Source organism: Colossoma macropomum, unplaced genomic scaffold (genome assembly GCF_904425465.1).
Source record: "Colossoma macropomum unplaced genomic scaffold, Colossoma_macropomum, whole genome shotgun sequence".
Classification (NCBI taxonomy): domain Eukaryota; kingdom Metazoa; phylum Chordata; class Actinopteri; order Characiformes; family Serrasalmidae; genus Colossoma; species Colossoma macropomum.
In genome coordinates this window covers 18,387,176-18,410,728 of record NW_023494802.1, presented here as the reverse complement: position 1 = coordinate 18,410,728, position 23,553 = coordinate 18,387,176, and the positions used below count along the sequence as shown (strand labels likewise).

The following is a 23,553-nucleotide window of genomic DNA, read 5'->3' as shown; positions in this document are numbered from 1 at the left end:
ACTGGAGTTTTTTTTGACGGACAGCACGGTGGTGGCTGTTTTCAGAGGTTTCAGAAGGTTCACAATATCCTCGGCATCACTGATGTTGGAGCCGTCCAGAGTAGCGATTTCACGGGCATTTCGACGCATCTATTTCGCACAAGAACAGCCGTTCCGGCTGCTTGTTGTCCAAGACAGCGAGCTAAGCCATTTGTGTGATGACATCCATACTGCGCTTATGCAGTGGGATCTATAGCAGTTTCTGTTTACCCGTGAACACGGTGACCGCAGCGGCTAACGTTATGCCTCTCACTCGACCCAGAAAATGACTGACGCGGTTTACACCTAAGACTTAAAGTGCTTTAAAGTGCTTGGGAAGATTTAAAGTGTGCTACCACTACATAAAACACTACGTGTGGTGGTAGCCCAGCCTCTTTCACTGCTACCCCCATATAGTGCGCTCTGCCCCCCCTAGTTGTAATCTTTGTCCCTACTACTTTCCCTCAAACACAGCTTTTGCACTAAAGCAGTTTTCTGATTTGACTGTTCTGTTTCCAGTCGCTTTGAAGAAGCCACTTTCCCTGGCACTTTGAGTTCACCACAGGCTTCAGCCCAAAAATGACACTCTTTTGTACTGTTTTGATTTGCTACACTAGTTATGTACAAACAACTCTTCAGCCTCAGGAACTGAAGCTTGAACACATCAATGTGGTCACACTGACTCGAAGTTTATTGCCATAATTGCGGCTTACAATGCTGGTTGAGTCATAATGACGAAGAGGCTGTTGTGAGTGGATGTTCTGCGGTGCTGGGCCTGTGATAGGTTCTAAAAATACTCACTCTGTCCAATCGGTGACATAACAGTACATCAGTCGTCGGGCGTGATAGGGCAGCCAGCAGACCACAAAGGCAATAACCACAGCGCCTGGAAAGAGAAAAGGAACAACTGAACATAGTGATAAAGACATCCATTTCTTTGCTAGCGCTGGGAAAAGGGTGTGCATATATATATATATATATATATATATATATATATATATATATACACCGACCAGGCATAACATTATGACCACCTCCTTGTTTCTGCGCTCATTGTCCATTTTATCAGCTCCACTTACTACATAGGTGCACTTTGTAGTTCTACAGTTACAGACTGTAGTCCATCTGTTTCTCTGATACTTTGTTAGCCTGCTTTTACCCTGTTCTTCAGTGGTCAGGACCCCCATGGACCCTCACAGAGCAGGTACTATTTGGGTGGTGGATCATTCTCAGCACTGCAGTAACACTGACATGGTGGTGGTGTGTTAGTGCGTGTTGTACACTGTGTCCACTTACTGTCCACTCTTTTACCTTGTTGGTACGCTGTTGGCTGGATATTTTGGGTTGGTGGACTATTCTCAGTCCAGCAGTGACACTGAGGTGTTTAAAAACTCCAGCAGCACTTCTGTGTCTGATCCACTCAGACCAGCACAACACACACTAACACACCACCACCACATCAGTGTTACTGCAGTGCTGAGAATGATCCACCACCCAAATAGTACCTGCACTGTGAGGGTCCATGGGGGTCCTGACCACTAAGAACAGGGTAAAAGGGGGCTAACAAAGTATCAGAGAAACAGATGGACTACAGTCTGTAACTGTAGAACTACAAAGTGCACCTATATAGTAAGTGGAGCTGATAAAATGGACAATGAGCGTAGAAACGAGGAGGTGGTCATCATGTTATGCCTGATTGGTGTATTTACTCACTGTGATGATTGTTATAGAATAATAGAAACAATCAGGAATGGTAAATTAATTTTGTCATGTTGTGTCCATCTGCCTAACCAAGCCACTTTGTGTGCCTTTCTCATTCCTTGCAGACATTTGCAGTAATGGGCAGTGTTTTATGCAAAGCAGATGAATTTTGCCCGTAGAAGGCTAATGAAGCGAACTGGTCAGACTAATGATGTCCGAACATTCAGACTGACTGAATGATCGGGTCAGCAATTAATAATACACTCTGTGCAAACTGATTTTCCTGAGAGAGGCACAGATAGATAGACATCATAGGAGTAGAGCGGCCTTTGTATGGATGTATATATAATACTGATACAAACTTTGCATCCTTTTTTCCATAATTTGAAAACTCAGGTTATTCTTTGCCTTGATGAACAAACCAATATGAGTGTTCTTGTATATTTAGGTGCTCTTTGACCTTGACAACAAGAGTCTATGTGTGTCATTAAACCTTCACCTGCCTTAATTACCTTCTCAAGATGCAGATCACACGTCCAGAAGTGGTGGGCCTACACCCCTAAAAACAATGGTTCTTAAGGAGTTCAGTAAAGAGATGGTTCTGTATAGAAACGTGAGCATTTTAAAGAAGGCTTTGCATGATTCAAGGGTTCTTTGCATCGTTAAAGTGTTCTTCATACTGATGGAGAATGTGCTGTAGATGGTTCTATATAGAACTTTTCTGAAAAGGGTTCTATCTGGCTCCAAAAATGGTTCTTCTATTGTTACGATGGCAAGCCTGTAACAATAGAAGAACCCTTTTTGGAGCTAGATAGAACCCTTTTTTAAAAAGGTTCTATAGAAAACCCATATAAAACACTCTCCATCAATCTGAAGAACACTTTAGTGATGCAAAGAACTCTGTAATCATGCAAAGCCTTCTGTAAATGTTCATGTTTCTATACAGAACCATTTTCTTCGCTAAAGAACCCTTGAACAACTATCTTTTTAAGTGTGTAGCTCATAGCTATGATGTACTGTCACAGCAACTTTTTCATTAATGGTGTCGGTGTTTGTTTTGACCCGACAGGGTTCACTAGGTTCTGCTTGGATAGATAACTTTGTTAACATCTCTGAAGAATGTCAGGTTCTAGCTTAACTTAATTTCTTAGTAGAAATATTTTCATTTTGTAAATTTCCCTATAAAATTTCATAGTATGGTGCGAATCTTTGTGGGGGGGGTGCATTCTTTCACAGCAAACGTCAATGGATTGGTTGTATTTGATTCATTTAGGCAGAAAACAGAGTAAAATGTAACAGTAGTTTGTAACAGAGTGGCTTACAGTGAATGTCGATATGCTTTTCCTTGTGTTTGCACAGTAAAAACATTAGTTTTAGAAACGTTTCTCTTTGGCAGTCATGCTGTGTCGCTTTTGCACAGTGGCAGCCACTCGCAAAAGTTACTTCTCTTGAGCAAAATGTCACTACAGTCATGCACAAAACAGATGTTTTTCCCTCACGAAACCTGAAAACAAAAGCATCGCAGACACATTCACCTTTGCCGACTGTAATCAAGAGGTCACTGTGTTTCCTGGTATAGTATCAGCTTTTGTTCACATGGTCATTTCTTGGGATCTGTACTAGGTTTTGTGTAGATAAACTGCTGCGTTGAGGTTGAGCTTAACTGCATTTTGACTCTGGCTTGTGTTCACACACAAAGGGGAATTCCACCAGTTTTCCAAAATTTCTGAATAATTCAATCATTGAGATGTGAACAGAGTCAGTCTGTGAAGTCATACATTGTGGAGAAACTTACAGGCTCAGATTTCTTTACAGTGGAGGTGATGGGAACCAGGGGTCCTGATGTCTACAACACACATACAGCCGTTTTATTTACTATCCAGCACCACCAGTGAACCTTCATGTGTGAATTTTTATATACAGTGTTGATGCTGGTAAAATAGTAGAAAATCTGACAAAATAAGTTTGCTTTCTTTCTTTGGGGACTTTTTTGCCTTACAACACCCTGCATGTATCCCTCCACCGTGACTAGATTAAAACAAATGGATTAAAATACATTTTAAGCCAAACTTTATCTCAAAAACTGTCATAAAACAAAAAAAAATGTATGACATCAGGCAGCAAATGTCTAACAATTTCATGTCATAACAGCTTTTAGAGGCATTAAACTCTTCAGACGTCTGGTTCCCATCAAAACCACTGTGAATGATTCTGACTCAGTATATTTCTCTCGAACTGAGAATTTCGCCTCAAACCTCCCTTTTAACCCCTTTAATGTCCAGGACCAGCCGGTGGGCCCAAAAATGTATTCCACACTTCTATAACCTAAAAATAACTCAGCCAGTTTGCAGTGGAGTCCCTGTAATTACTGAATAATAAGGCTTAGTATGTAATAAGCCTGTTATTACAGGGGGTTAACTCCTACCTGTTCAATTCATGCATGCAGAAATGGGGTTATATGTTGATTTTGGAAATTGAGAAAAATATTAAGTGGCAACGAATCTTGGAATCAACCAGAATTTGTGGAATCAAACAGCCTGACAGCCTACAAAGCTGAAATGGAGATTTTCACTGGTTTTCCAGTGAGTTTGTGCCTGTAGGTCAGTGGTTTGTGTGGTTAGGGAGAGTGCATTTCTTTCCAAGAAACAAATTAGTAGGTGAAATGATGGGTTGCCCCTGTTGTTCATGCAGCCGTGATGTAATCTGGGTTAATAGTTGCTTGCTCAACGTGACCCAGAGGTCGTACTCCAGACCAGAGAAACCACTCACTGCTAGAATGAATACAGTCTCTGCCACTATGGAAGCAGCAGATAAAATGAATGTGATGTCCGCAAGCACACGCTAGCATGATGACAGGCCTTAGTGGCTTCCAGGAAAAAGAACAACCTCCCAGAGATATGAAGTGGGCTAGCCTGGGTTGAGGGCTCTTCAAGAGGGACTGTTTTCTATTACTTTCATCCCTTGCCAATCACCCGCCTTTGTTGAGACGCGGTGGCGTTTAGGGGGTGGTGGTAGGGCTGACTTGTTCTGAAGCCAGAAAAGAATGATCTGAAACTAGACAACATAGACGACATTGACAAACGTGTTGGGACACATACATGTTACACCTACAGAAGCTTTTATGACATCCCACTCTAAATCCATAGGCATTAATGGTGAGTTGGTCCTCCTTTGCAGCTCTAACAGCTTCCATACTTCTGGGAAGCTTGTTGGAGAGAGTCTGTGGGAATTTTTGCCCATTTATCCAGAAGGGCATTTGTGAGGTCAGACACTGATGTTGGACGAGAGGGTCTGGCTCACAGTCTCTGTTCTAGTTCATCCCAAAGGTGTTGGATGGGGTTGAGGTCAGGGCTCTGAGAGGGTCAGTCAAGTTCTTCCACACCAAACTCACCCAGCCATGTCTTTATGGACTGGGTCTCAGTCATGCTGGAACAGGAAAGGTTCTTCCCCAAACTGTTCCCACAAAGTTGGAAGTGTACAAAATGTCTTGTTCTGCTGAAGCATTAAGATTTCCCTTCACTGGAACTAAGGGTTCTAGATCAACCCCTGAAAAAGAACCCCATATCATCATCCCTCCTCCACCAAACTTTACAGCTGGCACAGTGCAGTCAGGCAGGTAACGTTCTCCTGACATTCACCAAACCCAGACTCGTCCATCAGACTGACAGATAGAGAAGTGTGATTCATCACTCCACACAATGAATTTCCACTGCTCTGGAGTCCAGTGGTGGCACTTTACACCACTCCATCCAACGATTGGCATTGTGCTTGGTGCTCAGCTACGGAAACGCTGACATGAAGATGCTGGTGCACAGTTTTGGTGCTGATTTTAAAGCCAGAGGAGGTTTGAACTCTGCAGTTATTGATCAGCAGAGCGTTGGTGACTTTTATGCTCTGTGCTCCTCAGCACTCGGCAACCCGCTCTGTAACTTTACATGGTCTGACACTTCGTGGCTGAGTTGCTGTGGTTCCTAAACACTTCCAGTGTTCCATAACACCACTCACAGTTGATCATGGAACATCTAGAAGGGAAGAAATTTCGCAAACTGACTTGTTGCAATGGTGGCATCCTATTACAGCACCACACTCGTATTCAGTGAGCTCTTTAGAATGACCCAATCTTTCACAAACGTTAGTAAAGGTTGCATGGCTAGGTGCTTGATTATATACACCTGTGGCAATGGGACTGAATGATACTCCTGAATTCAATGATTAACAGGTGTGTGTCCCAATACTTTTGTCCATATAGTGTGTTAGGACTGATATAAACATGGACTACACATTAAATAAACATACTGAAGAAGACAGGCTTCAATATGTAAACACAGTAAACAATGTAAACACAGATTACAGCACATGACTTTCTGACATCTGAAATCATCCAACTTGATTGGCCATCACGATGGAAGAAATCTATCAGCAAGTCATAATACTGTCATCAACCAGCTCAAGCCTATTTACAAGGTTTTTAAATGAGAGCACTTTCAGCTAAACCATCTGTTGGATTGCTAAATATGGTGCACTTCTAATCAATAGTGGTCCCAACCTTACTGATCAAGTTTGACGTTATAAATTTAGAGGTTATATTGAGTCTCGATCAGTTAGCAGAATCTCCAGCTTTCTCGCGCAAACATATCGTAGCTATCAGAGTAAATAAAACCTTGTATCTCTAAAATTGTAACTTTTAAATGAAAGTCAATAAACCAAGATTTTTGCAGCTAATTTTGGAGCATTTCTGTGTTTTCATTCATGTTAAAATCAAACATCGAAGACATTGTAATTGGCGGCTGGAGCTTTCAAACAATGGGGTTTTGTTCCGACATGCTACACGACTTTAATGAGAAGTGACTGGAATCTATTAGGGATACATGGTTTGCATGATTAGTTTACATATGAATGAATGACTGTGTGTGTTTGAGCATTTTAAGTGGACTGCTCTGAGAATCCAACCGATCTAGCTTTTCTCTTAGTACAGCAGTGTTGGCATGTAGCATCCATTATGGGAGGAAAACCCATGAATGATCAACTGAGATGTTCCTAGGGGATGGGGATTGGGGGGGGTGGCATTATCACTATAGTAACAGAAACAGAATACAAACACAAAGTGCATGCACACTCATTTATGCTGCACTTTAAATAATTATTTCATTAAAAAGTTGTTTACAGCAGCTAAATAGTTTGCAAGCTTGGCTCGCAGGTGTTACTGTATCTGTTTCGTGTCACGACTCACGTTTTGAGAAAAGCAGAAATTTCCATCTGGGGTGTAAAAATACAAAGTGTTTGTTCTGTACTGGTGTAAATCAGTGGTTCCTACACTTTTTATAGTTCAGTACCCCTCAGATATTAAACGTCCTACTGGGTACCCTCCTCTCTCCATATGAGAATCAGAATCAAGCTTTATTGGCCAGGTTTGCTTACACATACAAGGAATTTGGTTTTGGTTACAGGAGCTCACAGTGCAGAGTATCAGACATTTACATTTAGTGAATAAAATAAAATATAAAAAATAATAAAATGCATTCCTACCACCACTCACTCATACACACACACACAGTCATACCTGTAACCTTTACATACACATGCAGCAGTGTGCTGCCATGATGCTGTTAAGATTCTGTGTTTTTGGGCTCATTCAGTGTATTTTGTTTAGAAGTCTGCTATCTTGTAATTCTAATAGCGTCAGCGGCCTTTTGTAAGTCGACCATTTGTCCTCAAATTGCAGCTCCTTCATTCCACATTTAAAACTGAGTCATCTAGACAGTCTGGGGCTCGACTTTATTCCTGACCACAAAGCCTTTGTGAGAGCTGTATAAAATCCTGTGCTTGTTGTTCAGTCACCAGAAGATATTCTGCTTCGTCAGACTGTCCCCTCCAGTGGTCATCAATATTGGCAAATAAACCACATTTTCATCAATCCATGAGCATCAGTGAGAATCTGCACTCTAACGATACATATTTAAGACATTTAAGACATTTTAAGATGCAGCGTTGTCTGTTGTTCTCTTCCATGTTGGAGAGGTCAAGATCCACTTGTGAACAGGTTCACTTGTATTGAGAGTCGATGAGTCTCAGGATTAAATCAGCCACAACTTCCTTATTACTCAACCGATTTTCACCACATTTGTTTTCAGACATAGATTAATCTGGGCTGCACGGATCTGCTCTCAGTAGCTTTGATTACTTTAATAACTGATTGTGAGTTTAGCATGAGAAACACAACCACACACATATCCGCAAATCCATCAGTGTGAGAATCAGGGGATTCTAATCTTAATACACATAAAAAGAAAATAAATCTCCAAAACAAAGTAAGAAGGACGAAGCTAAAGTTGGCTTCCTATTCGCCAGCTTTGTGTTTGAGTTTTCCCGTTCCACCTTAAATGGTGCAGCAGTCACTTTCTGGTGCCTGAAGCTGCACCGTTTAAGGTGGAACGGGAAAATTTGAACAAGAAGCTGGCAAATATAGGCTTCGGGTAAGAAGGCGCTAAAGTTAATCTATTTTTCGTATCTACGCGGATTAAGGAATACTGTGACATCATGTAACATCAAAGCTTTAACCATCACTGTAAATAAATAACTACTACATAGAGTTAAGATCCTCTGAATAGACTATTAAAGGAAATAAGCTTCATATAAAACCAGAGGAAAAACAATCACATCAACAGGTTCTCTGTGCTTCACCAACCACACGGCCACATCTACATAAACATCACACAAACAATACACATCACACAGACATGAGTGTGGATCACTGCGTTCCCTCCTTTATATAATCCTATCCCACTTTCTGAGTGTAATATTCTGGAAATAGTGTAATTTTGGACAGTATCTTTCTTAAACTGCCACTCTGTAATGGTACTGAATGCAGTCCAGCAGCGATGTTGACTTCCCCAAAATGGCGGCGCTGTTGATGTGCCTGGCTGGACCCAACGCAACATCTAGGTATGTATACCTATGTATGACACAACACACCAAACATACTGAACAGTACTGAATGAATAAATAATGATTGAGATACTTCTGCATAGCACAGTCTTACATGTGTGACAGGCTTTTGATTTTGCATGTAATATACCATCGTCGGATCGTGCTTGAAGTGCTTTTCCATACCATCAGCACCTCATCTGAGTGCGCAGAAAAGAGCTGTAAAAACAGACTGCAGGCTCCTCCTTACACTGACACACTGAGGATCCTCTTAATCAATATACAGCTTTCTCCAGAAACACTACAGAGCCTGCTGTGCTGGAGAAAATAAACACTGGTTTTGGTTAATTAATATCAAGTCACATATATTTAGGATAATTTTGATATTTTAAGTATACCTTAAAGTAAAGCTTACATCTGAGGTTCTTAATCCCAGTGCTGGTGACCCCATGCTCTGCACATCTTTGTGTTTTCCCCGACCCAGCCAACGATCAGCTTGTTAATTAGTTTAAAAGGTGTGCTAGATGAGACAAAGCACTAAAATGTGCATAGTGTAGGGCAGGGGTCGCAACCCAAACGTTAAGAAGAGCTATTTTGGTTCTTTCAACCACAATCAAACCACCTTGGGAGCCACAACATTTAATGTCCATTTTACATCTTGGCTGTAAATATGTCTCAGTATGTGCTGATGCACTATTATAGGCTAAAAACATAATATAAATGACTTACTTTGCTCTGCTTTAAGCTTCAGCTCAGCTATAGCTGCTTTTTTCGCATCTCTGGCAGGAAACTTTTCTCTTATGTCTCTTAACATTCGACTTTTTACAAGTCTGAAGTCGCTTCTCATTCGCCGACTTATTGTTCAAATCTTCCCGTTCCACCTTAAATGGTGCCTGAGGTGCCAGAATGTAACTGTTGCACCATTTAAGGTGGAACGGGAAAATTTAAACAAGAAGCTGCCGACTGAGAAGCGACTTCAGCCCGTGACTTTTTAGTGTTTGTCAGTTTCTCATTGCAGATTAAACGTAACAGGAAACCAGCTGGAGTGATTATAAATGCAAATAAGTCTATAAGTCACTAAACTATCGATGTTCGTCTTCAGTCTTTCTCTTTGCCTTTTCGTTACCTACTAGCTAGGCAACACTGTTATCTGTGTTGCAGTGACCAGCAGTCTGAGCGTCAACCTTCAGGGTTAAAGCGTGAATTAGCAGTTCTACATTAACTCCAGCGTTTAAGACCAATAATTGTTAAACTGTGTTGAACGATCAGCAGAGCTTTATTTTACTGTAAAGGAGGATTATTTTATTATTACCTACAAATCTAATTTAGCTGTGGAGCCACAACAGGGCAGTAAAAGAGCCGCGTGTTGCTGACCAGTGGAACTGGGAACACCTGCTTTAGATGATTGTTGGCTGTCCACTCTATGTCCTTGGAAGCTTAAGTGAGGTCCATCTTTGCTTCTTCACCACTTTTGAAATAACATGGTTCATCCTCAGTATGTGGGAAATGGAAAACGTTATACAGGAACTTGCTTATTATATGGAACAGTGGACCATACTGGCCATAGGTAGTCATTGAATCTATATTGCCATATGCTTCAAACTGATGAGACACTTTTTCCGTCATTATTATATCTTCATGTTGTGTAATTACTGTCATTATTTGAGAAGAGAGGCTGTCTTGTTTCAGTGCTAGGTCTATTTAAATCGCTGTCATTCATTTGTGTACTTCAGGATCGTACTAATTCAATACGCTTGGTTGCTGTTAAACAGCTGGACTGGAATAAAACACAAAGCACTGCTGAATTACATTTCTGGTAGACGGAGAACAAGAATCTTCAGAATAATATGATGGATTTTTTCTCTTACAGCTTTATTAGCATTTGAAAGGAACCAGAGACATCTCTCTCGCCCGCTCACTCGCTCTCTCTCGCTCTCTGCTTTATTCAATGTGGTTTTTGTATGTGTGTGGTCCTTCATACCTCCCTATCATGCTCAGCGTAAAGCCCTATTGGAGCTGGATTAGTTTTTACCTGAGTAGCTACTGTAATTTGAGTGATTAGTGAGAAGATCTGTGATTTTAATCCAATGTGTGAAATCCATAGTTTTTACAAATCTGCTAAGTAATAATAATTATAAATCAAATTACCTTTTATGATTCGCTAAACTTGGAGCCCCCCTCAGTAACAGTTATCCTGTCCAGCAAGGCTGGTGGGGCACAATAAACTGTAGGGGCAGCAGCGACTCGTCAATGAAACTACGCACAAACCTGATCCAAACACAAACACACTAATCAGAAATCACAGATTCACAAATTAACCTAACATGGTGCAGGAGTTGGTGGGAGTGGAGACAGGAATATGAGTGATATGATGACGACGTTAGATCTCACAAATCCTTGTTATGCAGCGTCGCATTACAAATCCAAAGTTATTTACCTAATCACTGTGGTCTGCAGCTACATATCCAAAGTGACATATCAGAGTAGGGGACATACTTTTCAGGCTTTAGGAATAACACGACCTGTAGTAATGCAGAATGACTCACGGGTGATGTTCACTGATCGAAAAGAAAAGATGCACGACGATCTTTCATCTGAGCAAACTCGTCAATAACTTCTCTCAAAGTCCACCAAGCCATGAATGAATTCAAGCGATACCATAACAAGAACAGGCGAGGAAAGCAGGAGAGTGTTTTTAGCTACACTCACAGTTAGCCATGTTTTTCTCTTGAACCTCTCTGGACTGAAGGGGCAGTTTTTGTCCTTTCCAGACTGAATGATGTTGAAATCCTCCGGCTGGTGTGTCCCAAACGTTTAATCTCTAATTTCTGCCCTAATGACAGGGTACCAAATTTAACTTTTACTACATTCTCGATTCATTATGTTGCATCGCTATTATGAGTAGCTGCCACAGCTGATGAGGAACAATGGCTAGCTCCATAGCCACGTCCATACCGTAAACAATGTTTTTACTAAACATGATTATAAACTCAAATAAGTCTATAAGTCACTAAACTATCGATGTTCGTCTTCAGTCTTTCTCTTTGCCTTTTCGTTACCTACTAGCTAGGCAACACTGTTATCTGTGTTGCAGTGACCAGGAGTCTGTGTGCTAATCTTCAGGGTTAAAGGGTGAATTAGCAGTTCTACATTAACTCCAGCATTTAAGACCATTTACTGTTAAACTGTGTTGAACGATCAGCAGAGCTTTATTTTACTGTAAAGGAGGATTATTTTATTTTTTTTATTATTTTTAATGACTCACGGGTGATGTTCACTGATCGAAAAGAAAAGATGCACGACGATCTTTCATCTGAGCAAACTCGTCAATAACTTCTCTGAAAGTCCACCAAGCCATTAATGAATTCAAGCGATACCATAACAAGAACAGGCGAGGAAAGCAGAAGAGTGTTTTTAGCTACACTCACAGTTAGCCATGTTTTTCTCTTGAACCTCTCTGGACTGAAGGAGCAGTTTTTGTCCTTTCCAGACTTTCCAAACAATGTTTTTACTAAACATCTGGACAGATGTAAATGTATTATTTTTATCGGCTGCTCTCAGAAACATGATGGTGCCCTACAGCTGGTTACTAAAGTGTGTTGAACATGCAGAGTGTTTATAACTGCTCACTTGGTTAGACGAGCGCTGACGGGCCCCACGCTCACCAAACCAAGACTGCTAGGAGAAACAGGTAGAATACTGGTGTTTACACAACAGGAACAGGTAGATATTTGGAATGTATCGGACAGCCCTGCCACTGTCATACAACAATGTTTGTTACGAAGAAAAATTAGTTGTTATACTGAATTACTGATAATGTTGTGCACTGCTCCACAGCGACATCTGGTGGGGCCAGGCTCTTAATGTAGAGACGCCACAGGTTCACAGTAGTGTAATAACTAAACCAGGTAATTGGAAACGGCTTCTCCATTTTTTTTTTCTTCCCTATGACCTGAAGACACGGCTAACTGCTAAAGTGGAGCTCGATTTGACTCCATTCCTTAAGCCAAAGATTACTAAAATCTCCAACATGTTTATTGATGCTTGAATTACAAGGAGAAGAGGATAAAATCTCAAAGGCAGCGTGATTTCTGTCTTTTTGGGCGGTGTTGGTGTTTGCCCGTCGCATAGCTCTGACGTGAATGTCCGCGCAATGACATTTCGACCCGGGCTATTTGGGGCAAGTTGGGGAAATTACACAGATCATTCATCCTCTACGAATTGGCCAGTCGAATCACACAGATTACATTACCGGCCCTAAAACTAATCCACCTCGAACAGCACTTTAGAGACACAACTGCCTGCACAACATGACTTCTGTCTCTCTCTCTGCCTCTCTGATTCTCTCTCTCTCTCTGTCTCTCTCTCTGTCTCTCTCTCTCTGTCTCTCTCTCTCTCTGTTTCCATTTTATCTCTCTCTCTCTCTTTTCACTCTCTTTCTCCATCTCTCCCTCTCCATCTCAATCATTGTCTCTCGCTCCCTTTCTCTGTCGCTCGCCCGCTCTCTCCCTTCCTGTCTTTCTTTTGTCTCTCCCAGTCTATGTCAGTCCCTCTCCGTTTTATCTCTCTCAATCTCTCTGTTCTTTCTTTCTTTCTTTCTCTCTCCATTTTATCTCTCTGTCTCTCTTCCTCCGTGTTCTCTTTCTCTCTCTGTCTCCATCTCTCTCTCCCCTTCTGTGATTCTCTCTTTCTCTCTCCCTCCTTGTCTCCATCTCTCTCTCTCTCACACCCCGTCTATCTGTCTGTTCCTCTCTGTTTTCTCTCTCTCCATCTCTCTCTCCCCTTCTCTCCCTCTCCGTCTCTCATTTTCTTTGTTTTCTCCGTTCCTTTGGGATGTATCTTTTCTATTTGGGCGTTCATTTTCCTTTTTCCTTTCTTTTCTCCCATCAATTGGCAGCAGATCAGCTTCGTCTTAAAAATGTCAGTACGTTACGGTGGGTAACAGATGTTGAAGACGGGTCAAGACTGCAAAGTGTTCTCGGTGTTGAAAATCCTGCTAAAAGCTTCTGTAGTACTGAGTAGGAGTAGGAGGTGAGTTTGAGAAGGTGACCCTTTATTCTGAATGAGGGCAACTTCTAACCACTGTTAAAAAGGCCCACATCCTGCTTTTATCTTGTGGCTTTAGATTTTCCCCCCCTGAGGTCGACTTATTACACCTGTGTGGGTTTCTGTACCAAAAACAGTCTCATTTAATTTTTGCTTGACCATTTTTCAACCTCTCTGTTCCCCTTAGAATAAATGGGGCTGTTTTGCATTTAAGACTGATATATGTTAATAAAATCTGTCCTGACTGGCTGCTCAGTATCGCAGGGCAGTTCAGTGTGACAGTGCTGAAGCAGGTACCTTGAGGAATGAATCCTGTTTGAATACAAAAAAGGTTTGAGCTTTGTGTTCATGTGTAGCATCTCCATCCATATACTTTGTCATTATACAGTGTTTATGCTCGCTGTAGTTAGTAACTCCCCAAGCCATCTTTGCAAGCACAGGCATTACTGCAAACTGCAAAGCAGGCTAAGTTCTGGTATTTGTGGTTATTGTAGTTCTTTGGGTAGACAGGAAACTACAGAAGGACTTTTGAACAGGGGGTTAAAACAGTTCTAGGTTAATAACCACAAGAACGGGTTGTCCAGTACCTCTGGTGTTGTGCCTCTCTGGCACACAGCAGCTTGTCAGAGTGTTTCCTGTTTGCCTGCTGAAAGATATTGCCCTCTGCTGTGCTTACTGCTTTTTCTGCTATTGACCTACATCCCTTTGTAGAAGTGACTGATTGCATTAAAAATCAAATATTACATTACATTTAATAACATAACTCCTTTAGGAAATGAGTTATTTTGCTTCTCTTTTCGAAATTGTTCATTCCTGACAACCTGCTGGGTTTCCTCTCTTTCAATGCTGCACACATCCACATCATTGAAAAAGAGGACACATAAATCTGTACCAGCTGGACAGCAAAAGAGAAAATTCATTTCAGTGCTTTATAAGAAATAAGCACAATCACAGTGAACACCATTTGATTATCCCTGCCTTTGAACATAACAGGCAGTTATACTTCATTAAAATTAGGAACGGCTGAGGCTGTTTGAAAACACAGAAAATGGCCAGTAGAAACTGTTCAAAAACAGCTTCAAATACATTTTACTGTAATCCAGCTTGAAACATATCTGCACTAGATATTTCATGTTTTTAATGGCTTTGTTTAGGTGTCTGGAGCTGCGTTAGAGCAATGTGGACTGGCTAATGACTGTGAGCTATGGTTCAAATTAGTGTTTTGAGCAGAGTAACAGTGGATACACACTTGTGCATGCAACATTTGAATATCTCTCCAGTCTCATTCCAACCTCCTGAAAATCTCCAAAGTTGGCAACACTGATAAACTGACCACTACTAGTAATAGAAAGATGGTAAAATAAGTAGTAAATAGAAACATGCATTTTCTGAAGCAAACACAGAATGTTTGTGCAGCTTAATTGGTTTTCACTCGTTGCTTGTTTCTATGGTGGCTTCTGAGGTTTTGCAGACTTCGCTGCTACCTTAAATCATCTCCTTCCACCATAAATCTGCTACTTTAAATCCAGTGCCTCCTTAAATACAGTGCTACCTAAAATCTACTGCTACCTTAAAAATGTGTGTGTGCATTTTGTGTGTGTGTTGTGTGTTGACTCTGTGTGTTAGTGTATTTGTATCATTGTGACACAAGAAAGGTGCCAAAACTTTTGCACTCAAATCTACAGACTTCCATTGCTACACAGCATCTGACCAAAAAGTTGTATACAAGCTTGAATCACACAATCAGACTGGACAATCTGGAGTTGGAACAGTGTTGATATCTCAAACTGCGGGGCGGGTTACGCGGAATAATATAAAGCAAAGAACTATATAGTGCTTTGCAATGCGCAACCATTATAATAACTCTTCTGTGGGTTAATGAGAAAATATTATAATTAACCCTGGTCTTTCTTAGTGTTGCAGAAGTGTAATTAGCTGTAACTGAAAGGTCCTGATGTTGCTGAGGTCACAACTCATACTTTGTGTGAGAGTTTCTTCACAGTTCTGTACTTTAGTGTATTTAGTCTATGCATAATCATTCACTCTGACATCCCAATCCTATGTTAGTGACCAATTGTCATCATCATCATCGTTAACCGCTTAGTCCAGATAGGGTCGCGGTAGCAGTTGGGAGAGCAGAGAATCCCAGGTGACCCTGTCCCCCGCAACTTCCTCCAGCTCATTCCCGGGGACCCCAAGCCGCTCCCAGGCCAACTTGGAGATATAATCCCTCCAGCGGGTCCTAGGACGACCCCGGGGTCTTATTCCGGTAGGCCGTGCCTGGTACACCCCCACCGGGAGGCGTCCCGGGGGCATCCGGATCAGATGCCCGAACCACCTCAGCTGGCTCCTCTCAATGCGGAGGAGTAGCGGCTCTACTCCGAGCTCCTCCCGGATGGCCGAGTTCCTCACCCTATCAAATAGAGTGTAGCCCGCCACCCTGCGAAGAAAGCTCATTTCCGCCGCTTGTATTCGCGATCTCATTCTTTCGGTCATTACCCACAGCTCATGACCATAGGTGAGGGTCGGGATGTAGACCGATCGGTAAACAGATCCCTCTTCACCACTACAGTCCGGTACAGCGACCGCATTACTGCTGCCGCTTGTCCCAGCCTGCGGTCGATCTCACGATCCTTCTTCCCATCACTCGTGAACAAGACCCCGAGATACTTAAACTCCTCCACCTGGGGCAAGTCCTTTCCCCCCTACCTGGAGTGGGCATACCATCCTTTTCCGGGCTACCAATTGTAACACTTTTATCTGCTATTAATTGACTGTTATCATGGACTTTTTTTTTAATGCTACAGTATTTCAATTTGTGCTTCAGCGTTTCTAGTGCTGGTGCTGCCGGCTCAGAAGTTTACATGCACCTGTGTTGTGCCTCATTTAAAAAGCGTTCCAGACTGAAACAATCTTTATGACTTAAAATATGACATAAGAATAGGTGTAAATAAGAATATGCTTAGTTTTCGGGCCCTTCAGTAGTGAGAACGGAAAGTTGTGGTTTATTAAATTTTTCTTATAGAATAATTACATTCACAAATATTATATTTGTGATAAAGGTTGTTTAAAATGCTCTTGCTCTCCCTTACACACACATGCTCGCACACACACACACACACACACACACGCACACACTCACACACACACATACACACACAGTGTGCTCACTTCAATCACTAAAGCTTTAATTCAGATTTACTGACGTGAACTCTTGCAGACTTTTCATTAAGTGCCTACTTTGGAGCAAATTCAACTTTGAGAGCGAATCATTCTCCAGAAAGCCGCTCGCTCGGCCTGTCCCATCAGAGGACTCTGCTTGTTGTGGTGCTTCATATAAATTCAATTTGTGGAGACACAAAAAGCAAAGCAGGCATTAAATAAATGGAGAAGGATGACCATCGTCTCGGGCACTTTGTGACCCTGCACAGTTGTAGTGGACTGTCGTCCTCTCTGTAGATTTCCTCTAATTAGAATCTGTGACACACTCTCTCTCAGTTTACATTGCTTTTGGTTGACTTTGCTAAAAGACGGAATATATCAAAGTGGGGGAAGAGTCTGTGTGTGTGTGTGTGTGTGTGTTTGAGTGTTTGAGAGAGATTTCTGGACACTTGAGGACCACAGCATGGCTCTGATAGACGGGGGAGGGTTTTAACTGGAAACTGCCCGGCGCTTAGTCACCACCACTGAGCATTAGAGTGCAGAGCGAAGAATGTAGAAAGTCAGTTTCTGGGAAAATTGAACTGACGCTCCAGTCAACAGCTTGTGTGCGTGTATAATGCAGTGCATTTCATAGCGAATGACTCATAGTAAATGAATCCATCAATGAAGGGCACCTTTAAAATTTCTAAATTAAATACATTTTGAGAGATTTTTTTTAGGCTTAAAGTGTGAAATGTGGTGTAGCTCCAAAACTGCCCAAAAAAAACCCAAATGTCATTAAAAAATGAACATTTTTCTGAAAAATCTGTATTAACCAGGGCATTCTTTAAAAAGAATGTGGTTAAATAAACCGTTAAAGATTATTACTATGTAATAAAATGTTGTATACAAAATAATTAATAAAGTCAGAAGGTTGTAATCAACATACAGAAAGCCGTACTGTTGTGCAAGTGGTTGTTACGTGTGTGCAGAGCAGTACAGTGAGGGTAAACAAGAATTCAGACACTTGTTTGTGTTATTTAATATACTTCCACTGTACATATCCACTCAGGTTTACACACAGTCTTTTGACTTAGTACTTTGACTGTGTGTTTTATAGGTATAAACAAAGACATGTTATAAAAAAAAATGAACATGATTGGGGGACGGTATGCAGACGCCACAAACTAAGACATTAGTATATTGTTGAAAAGACACTGGCAGTTTCTACTGTAAGAATTAATTTGCTTTTAGAAGCATTGTGGTTTCATTTTGGCCCATTCCTCTTGGCAGACTGTCTTTAGTTCCCTCAAGGTAATGGGCCCCTTCAAAATTTCAAAATCTTTCATTAAATTTTCAATGGCATTCAAATCAAGCACTTTCACCTTCTTCAGAAACCAGACCTGAGTTGTTTTGTATGGTTGGGGTCATTAGGTAAGTCCATCTTCTCCCCAGATTGGGTTTCTTGGACAAATTCTCCTCTGATTTGTCCTCTATTCATGTATTGTTTGCAGACAAGCAGCTGCATATCACGATGCTCCCTCCTCCGTACCTCACCGGGGGGCGTGGTGTTCTTGGGGTCATACACACCCTTCTTTCTCCAAACATGATGAGCTGAATTATTTCCCAAGAATCCTTTTTTGTTATGTCTAACCAGAGTGAATTATTCCAAAAGAATTCACATCTGCAAATTTTAGACGCACATCTTTGTGTCTATTTTAGCAGAGGATTTTTCTGTAGGATGGGATTTTGCTGCTTTCAGGTAGAGGACTGTGTAAAAGACATTAAAGACTGGATGTCAAGTAACTTCCTCTTACTAAACTCGGACAAAACCGAAGTCCTTCTTCTTGGTCCAAAAGCTGCTAGGGATAATCTGCCTACGTTTACTCTTAATCTCGATAGTTTCTCAATTGCACCAGGCACATCTGTAAAAAGTCTTGGTGTCACGATTGATCCCAGTCTGGCCTTCGATGAGCATATTACCAATATTACCAGAATAGCTTTCCTCCACCTGCGTAACATCGCTAAATTAAGAAATGCACTGTCGCTACAGGGTGCAGAAACGTTAGTTCACGCCTTCATCACGTCCAGGTTAGATTACTGTAACGCTCTGCTTTCTGGTTGTTCCAGCCAAAACCTTAACAAGCTTCAGTTAGTCCAGAACGCTGCAGCCAGAGTTCTCAGCAAAACCAGGAAATTTGACCACATTAGCCCAATTTTGTGTACCTTACACTGGTTGCCAGTTAAATTCTGCATTGAGTACAAGATTCGTATAAAGCTCTGAATGGCCTTGATCCTCACTACCTCAGTGACCTTATTTCCTACTATCAACCGACACGCCCACTTAGATCACAAGGTGCTGCTCATTATTAGTACCTAGTATTAATAAAGTTACGTCAGGGGGAGGAGCCTTTTCATACAAAGCCCCCCAGCTTTGGAGCAACCTACCAGTCTGTGTTCGGGACTCAGACACAGCCTCCATCTTTAAGTCTAGGCTAAAAACTTACCTGTTTAGTCGAGCCTTTGGTTAATTTGTTTTCCTGTTAGAATAAGGTGCAGATCTGTCCTACGATAATCTGGGAATGTTGGTACTGAACTAACTATCTGTCCCCCTTATTCCCCCCTCTCCCCCCCCCCCCTTTCCCTGAGCTGAGCGGCTGCCTGTCCTAAGAGGGTCTGACCTGAGATGTGGCGATGTGGCCGGCGCTCTGCACAGTGGTGTAAAACTGTATCCACTTATACTGTTTTGTGTCTGTGCTGTTATCCGGTGTCGACCAGAGGAGGATGGGTTCCCCTTTTGAGTCTGGTTCCTCTCAAGGTTTCTTCCTCCTGTTGAGGGAGTTTTTCCTTGCCACTGTCGCCAAGGCTTGCTCACTGGGGGCGTGGACCCGGATTCTCTGTAAAGCTGCTTTGTGACAACATCTGTTGCAAAAGGCGCCATATAAATAAATTTGACTTGACTTTCAGGTCATCCTTAAACGACTGCTGGCTTTACTCTTTTCTATCATTAATATGAGGGAAATCTTTTGTTCATGAACTTTCCAATTGCTTTTTATTGAGCCATTTGGACTGACAGGGATGTTTAAGGTCTGAGGGCAAGATTTTAACCACTACCCCTTATAACTCAGTTCCAAGGGGTTAGGGTGACACTCGAAAACAAGGGATAGGGATAAAAAGAAGAAATGGGATTGGGCCAAAGTCACCATGGTGTAATCAACATGGTTCCTCCACATCAAACTTGCCAAATCATGTCTTTATGGACATTGCTTTGTGCACAGGGGGTCAGTCATGCTGGAACAGGACAGGGCCTTCCCTGTTAAGCATGTAATTGTCTAAAATGTCTTTATGCCATAACATTAACATTAACATCACCCTTGTAGCTGCAGCCCATTATCCCTCCTCCAACAAACTGTTGGCACTATGCAGTTCAGTAGGTATTGTTCTCCTGGCGTCCACCAAACCCACATTCATCCTTCAGAATGCCAGATAGTGAAGCGTGATTCATCACTCTAGAGGTCATGTTTCCACTGCTCGAAGTTGCAGTTCGCTTTACACCATTCCAGCCCATGCTTGGCACTGCATATAAGCTTGTGCAGAGCTGCTCTGCCATGGAAGTGCATTTCATAAAGCTCCCGACAGACAGGTCTTGTGCTGATGTTGTTTCCAGAGGCAAGCTGGACCTCTGTAGTAAGTGATTCAACAGACAGTAAGTGATTTTAATGTGCTAAAATCTGAGTTTCTGTGGTCTACCACTTCATGGTTAAGATGTTGCTTCTAGATGCTTCTCTTTCACAATAGCAGTGGTGGACAGTAACGAAGGAAATGTAATTTGTTGCTGTACTTAAGTAGTTTTTTTGTGTATCTGTACTTTACTGAAGTTTTTCCATTTTGGGCGACTTTTTTACTTTCACTCCTCTACATTTCAAAGTCAAATATCTCATTTTTTACTCCACTACATTATGAGAAATCTGTCATTCCTTTTGGTTTATGTGTGTATAAAAACGTAACGTGTCGCAACGAAAGAAGCGCAAAGCAAGAACACCAATCAGGGCACAGCGGTCACTTTGTTTTGAGCTTGTTTTGACCTGTTGGTCATACCGACCCAGTGCAGCACACGGTTCAACATCAGTGCAGCAGTGTAAAATTTTGGGAGAGTCTATTCAACATAAATGATGAACTAACCTAACTTTGTGTAAACAGACCACAATATAGAAATATGTACTCATATGCAGTTGTGACTGACGTGTCTTTTTTCTGAATTTATACAAACAATATTTCATTTTATAGTAAATTAGTTTTGTCTAGTTTATGTTTATGAACAGAGACCTACAGATGCAGTTTAGTAAAGGAAACTCATTTGTGAATCTGAGTTTAAAGTTTTTATTAAACTTAAACTTGTAACTAAGTTGCAAATAAATCTTAAACTGAAACTTTGCTTGTTTGCAAAAAGTGATTTCAGAGCCACTCAGTTCTACCTGATGGAAACTGTTTGCCTTCAGTGTTTTGTGCTTATGATAATTTTAATAGACATCAGCGTCACTAATTAATGACATTCTATTAAAAGACTGGTTTACCAAGAGAGACACTGCAGTATTTTCACCTAAAATGAGTTGATGAAGCAGAGACTTGTTACAAAAATGATAATAAGACATCAGAGCCATAATTAATCTTTTAGGACTTGATACTTAAGTACATTTGAAGGTAAATACTTTAGTACTTTTACTCAAGTGGAGGTCTAAAGGGAGGAACTTCTACTTTTACTGTAGTAATATTTTACCTTGGGTATCTCTACTTTAACTCAAGTACAGGGTTTGTGTACTTCGCCCACCACTGCACAATAGCACTTACAGTTGACCTGGGCAGATCTAGCAGTACTTGTCTTACAAGATTTTGTGCTGATAAGACTCTAAACTGCTCACTCTGCACAAGTGGCTGCTACACATGAGCAAAGTAGTAAATCTGTGATAACTGCATGATACAGTTACACAGTGGCACTCAGTGACTGACATCGATATTTTATGACTGTCATGTTCATGTGAAGAGCAGTTGTTCCTTAGGCCGTGGCTATACTACACTATTTGTTTGCCCGATTTTAAACCTGATTTGTCACTTGCAGCAGATTTTCACAATCTGAATAGATTTTCCAGTTTGGGAACTCAGAAGTGACCGACAGAGCGGATTATCTGTTAGTGTTAGAAGAGAAACAAGTGAATCTTTAGCCTTCCAATCGAACTCTGAAGTGATCAGAGGCCCTCCGATATTATCAAGTATGTTTGAAATTTAAGATTAAACATTCATGAGTTTTGCCGTATGAGAAGGTCAGAGATTTACTCAATGAATGATTCAGACAACAGCCAATCAGAGAGCTGGAAGAGCAGAGAAAAAGGTGAAGAGACACGCATACACACCACCTGAACAGCGGAGCGCAGACACAAAATGTCAGGCCAATTTTTCTCATACAAACAGGGATGGACAATAAGGCAAAAACTTATATCACAGTACTTCAAGACATTTTCACCATACGTCATATAAGTCAATCATTTTGTTTTTCTAAGATTTAATACGTTGGAACCAACAAAATAGAACCTGTAGTAGACTATCATGATAATACAGCTACACCTGCAATGATTCCAATTAAATAGACATAATTATACTGACTTTGTAAAGGAATATGTAGTTGGTCAGTGTTGGTTAAGTACTGACGATACCCTCAATATGCTCAGAAATGCATAATGTGACAATTTATCATGATAACAGAAAAATATCATCAGATTGCCCACCCTTATGTACAAAATCATGCTTGAGCTTGGCTTTTATGTGTAGATTTGTTTTATGCTCTCATGCAGTTTGTTTTGCACTCATCTCTCACACACTCTTGTCTCTCTCCTAACTTTATAGTCTGTAACTGCGTTCGGAGTGGAGTTTGAGGAGTGGGTGAACGTGCCCCTGAATGAAACGAGAGATGATGAAAGTGATGTGTGAACGAGCCACGTTAAAACGTGAGATGTTACGGTTATGAAGTTCAGGGCTTGTTCAGGGCTGTAGCCCCACAAGCCCAGGTCAGGGGATGCCTGTTTTAACAGCTGCAAACAATTTACAAGAAATATTGTTTATATGACAATTAATCGTCACCTAAGATTACAGCCCTAGTGATGATATGTAACTATCAACCATCTTCTAAGCCAAACCTTACCTAACCTCTTATTGACCAGGGTATATTTTGGTTTGTCCATCTGAATTAACATGACCAAATCGTAAGGCAAATTATTCAGTGCATGAAATAAATGTACATTTTTATTTTATTTTTTTTTTTTTTGGTAAAAGCTCCCCTCAAATTAACAGAACATGTGTTTTATGATCACACATATTGCTATATGCTTACAATTTACTGCTGAACACCAAAAATCTTAGACGCTCTTTGTATTATTTTATAAAAATAATGTTTACAGAGCAGATCACTGAAGAGACGCCATCTGTTTATAGTTTATAGCTCAGATTTGTGGAAAAATGGGTCGACTTTTAGTAGAAAAAAAAATGTGAGTTCAGCTTCTTTTATTATAAGGGTTTAAAATTACATCACCCATCTATTTGACTGGAAAGAAGACAGTTACAGCTCTCATACGACCCCCACCTTTAGAATGTAGCTTATGAAATATGAAGGTTATGAAGAATATGACCAAGTGCGTTTTGGAACCACCGGTGATCTCAAGGAGTTGAAAAGGC

At 41.1% G+C, this 23,553-nt stretch overlaps 1 protein-coding gene across 1 annotated transcript in view; it reads right to left on the bottom strand.

The window, feature by feature from the left end:
- ntsr1 (neurotensin receptor 1 (high affinity)) overlaps positions 1 to 23,553 on the bottom strand; it is a 76,814-nt gene that overhangs the window by 13,253 nt on the left and 40,008 nt on the right. The window contains exon 3 of the mRNA XM_036592363.1: positions 820 to 904. Coding sequence (XP_036448256.1) covers positions 820 to 904 — 85 coding nt within the window. The remainder of the gene's footprint in view (positions 1 to 819; positions 905 to 23,553) is intronic.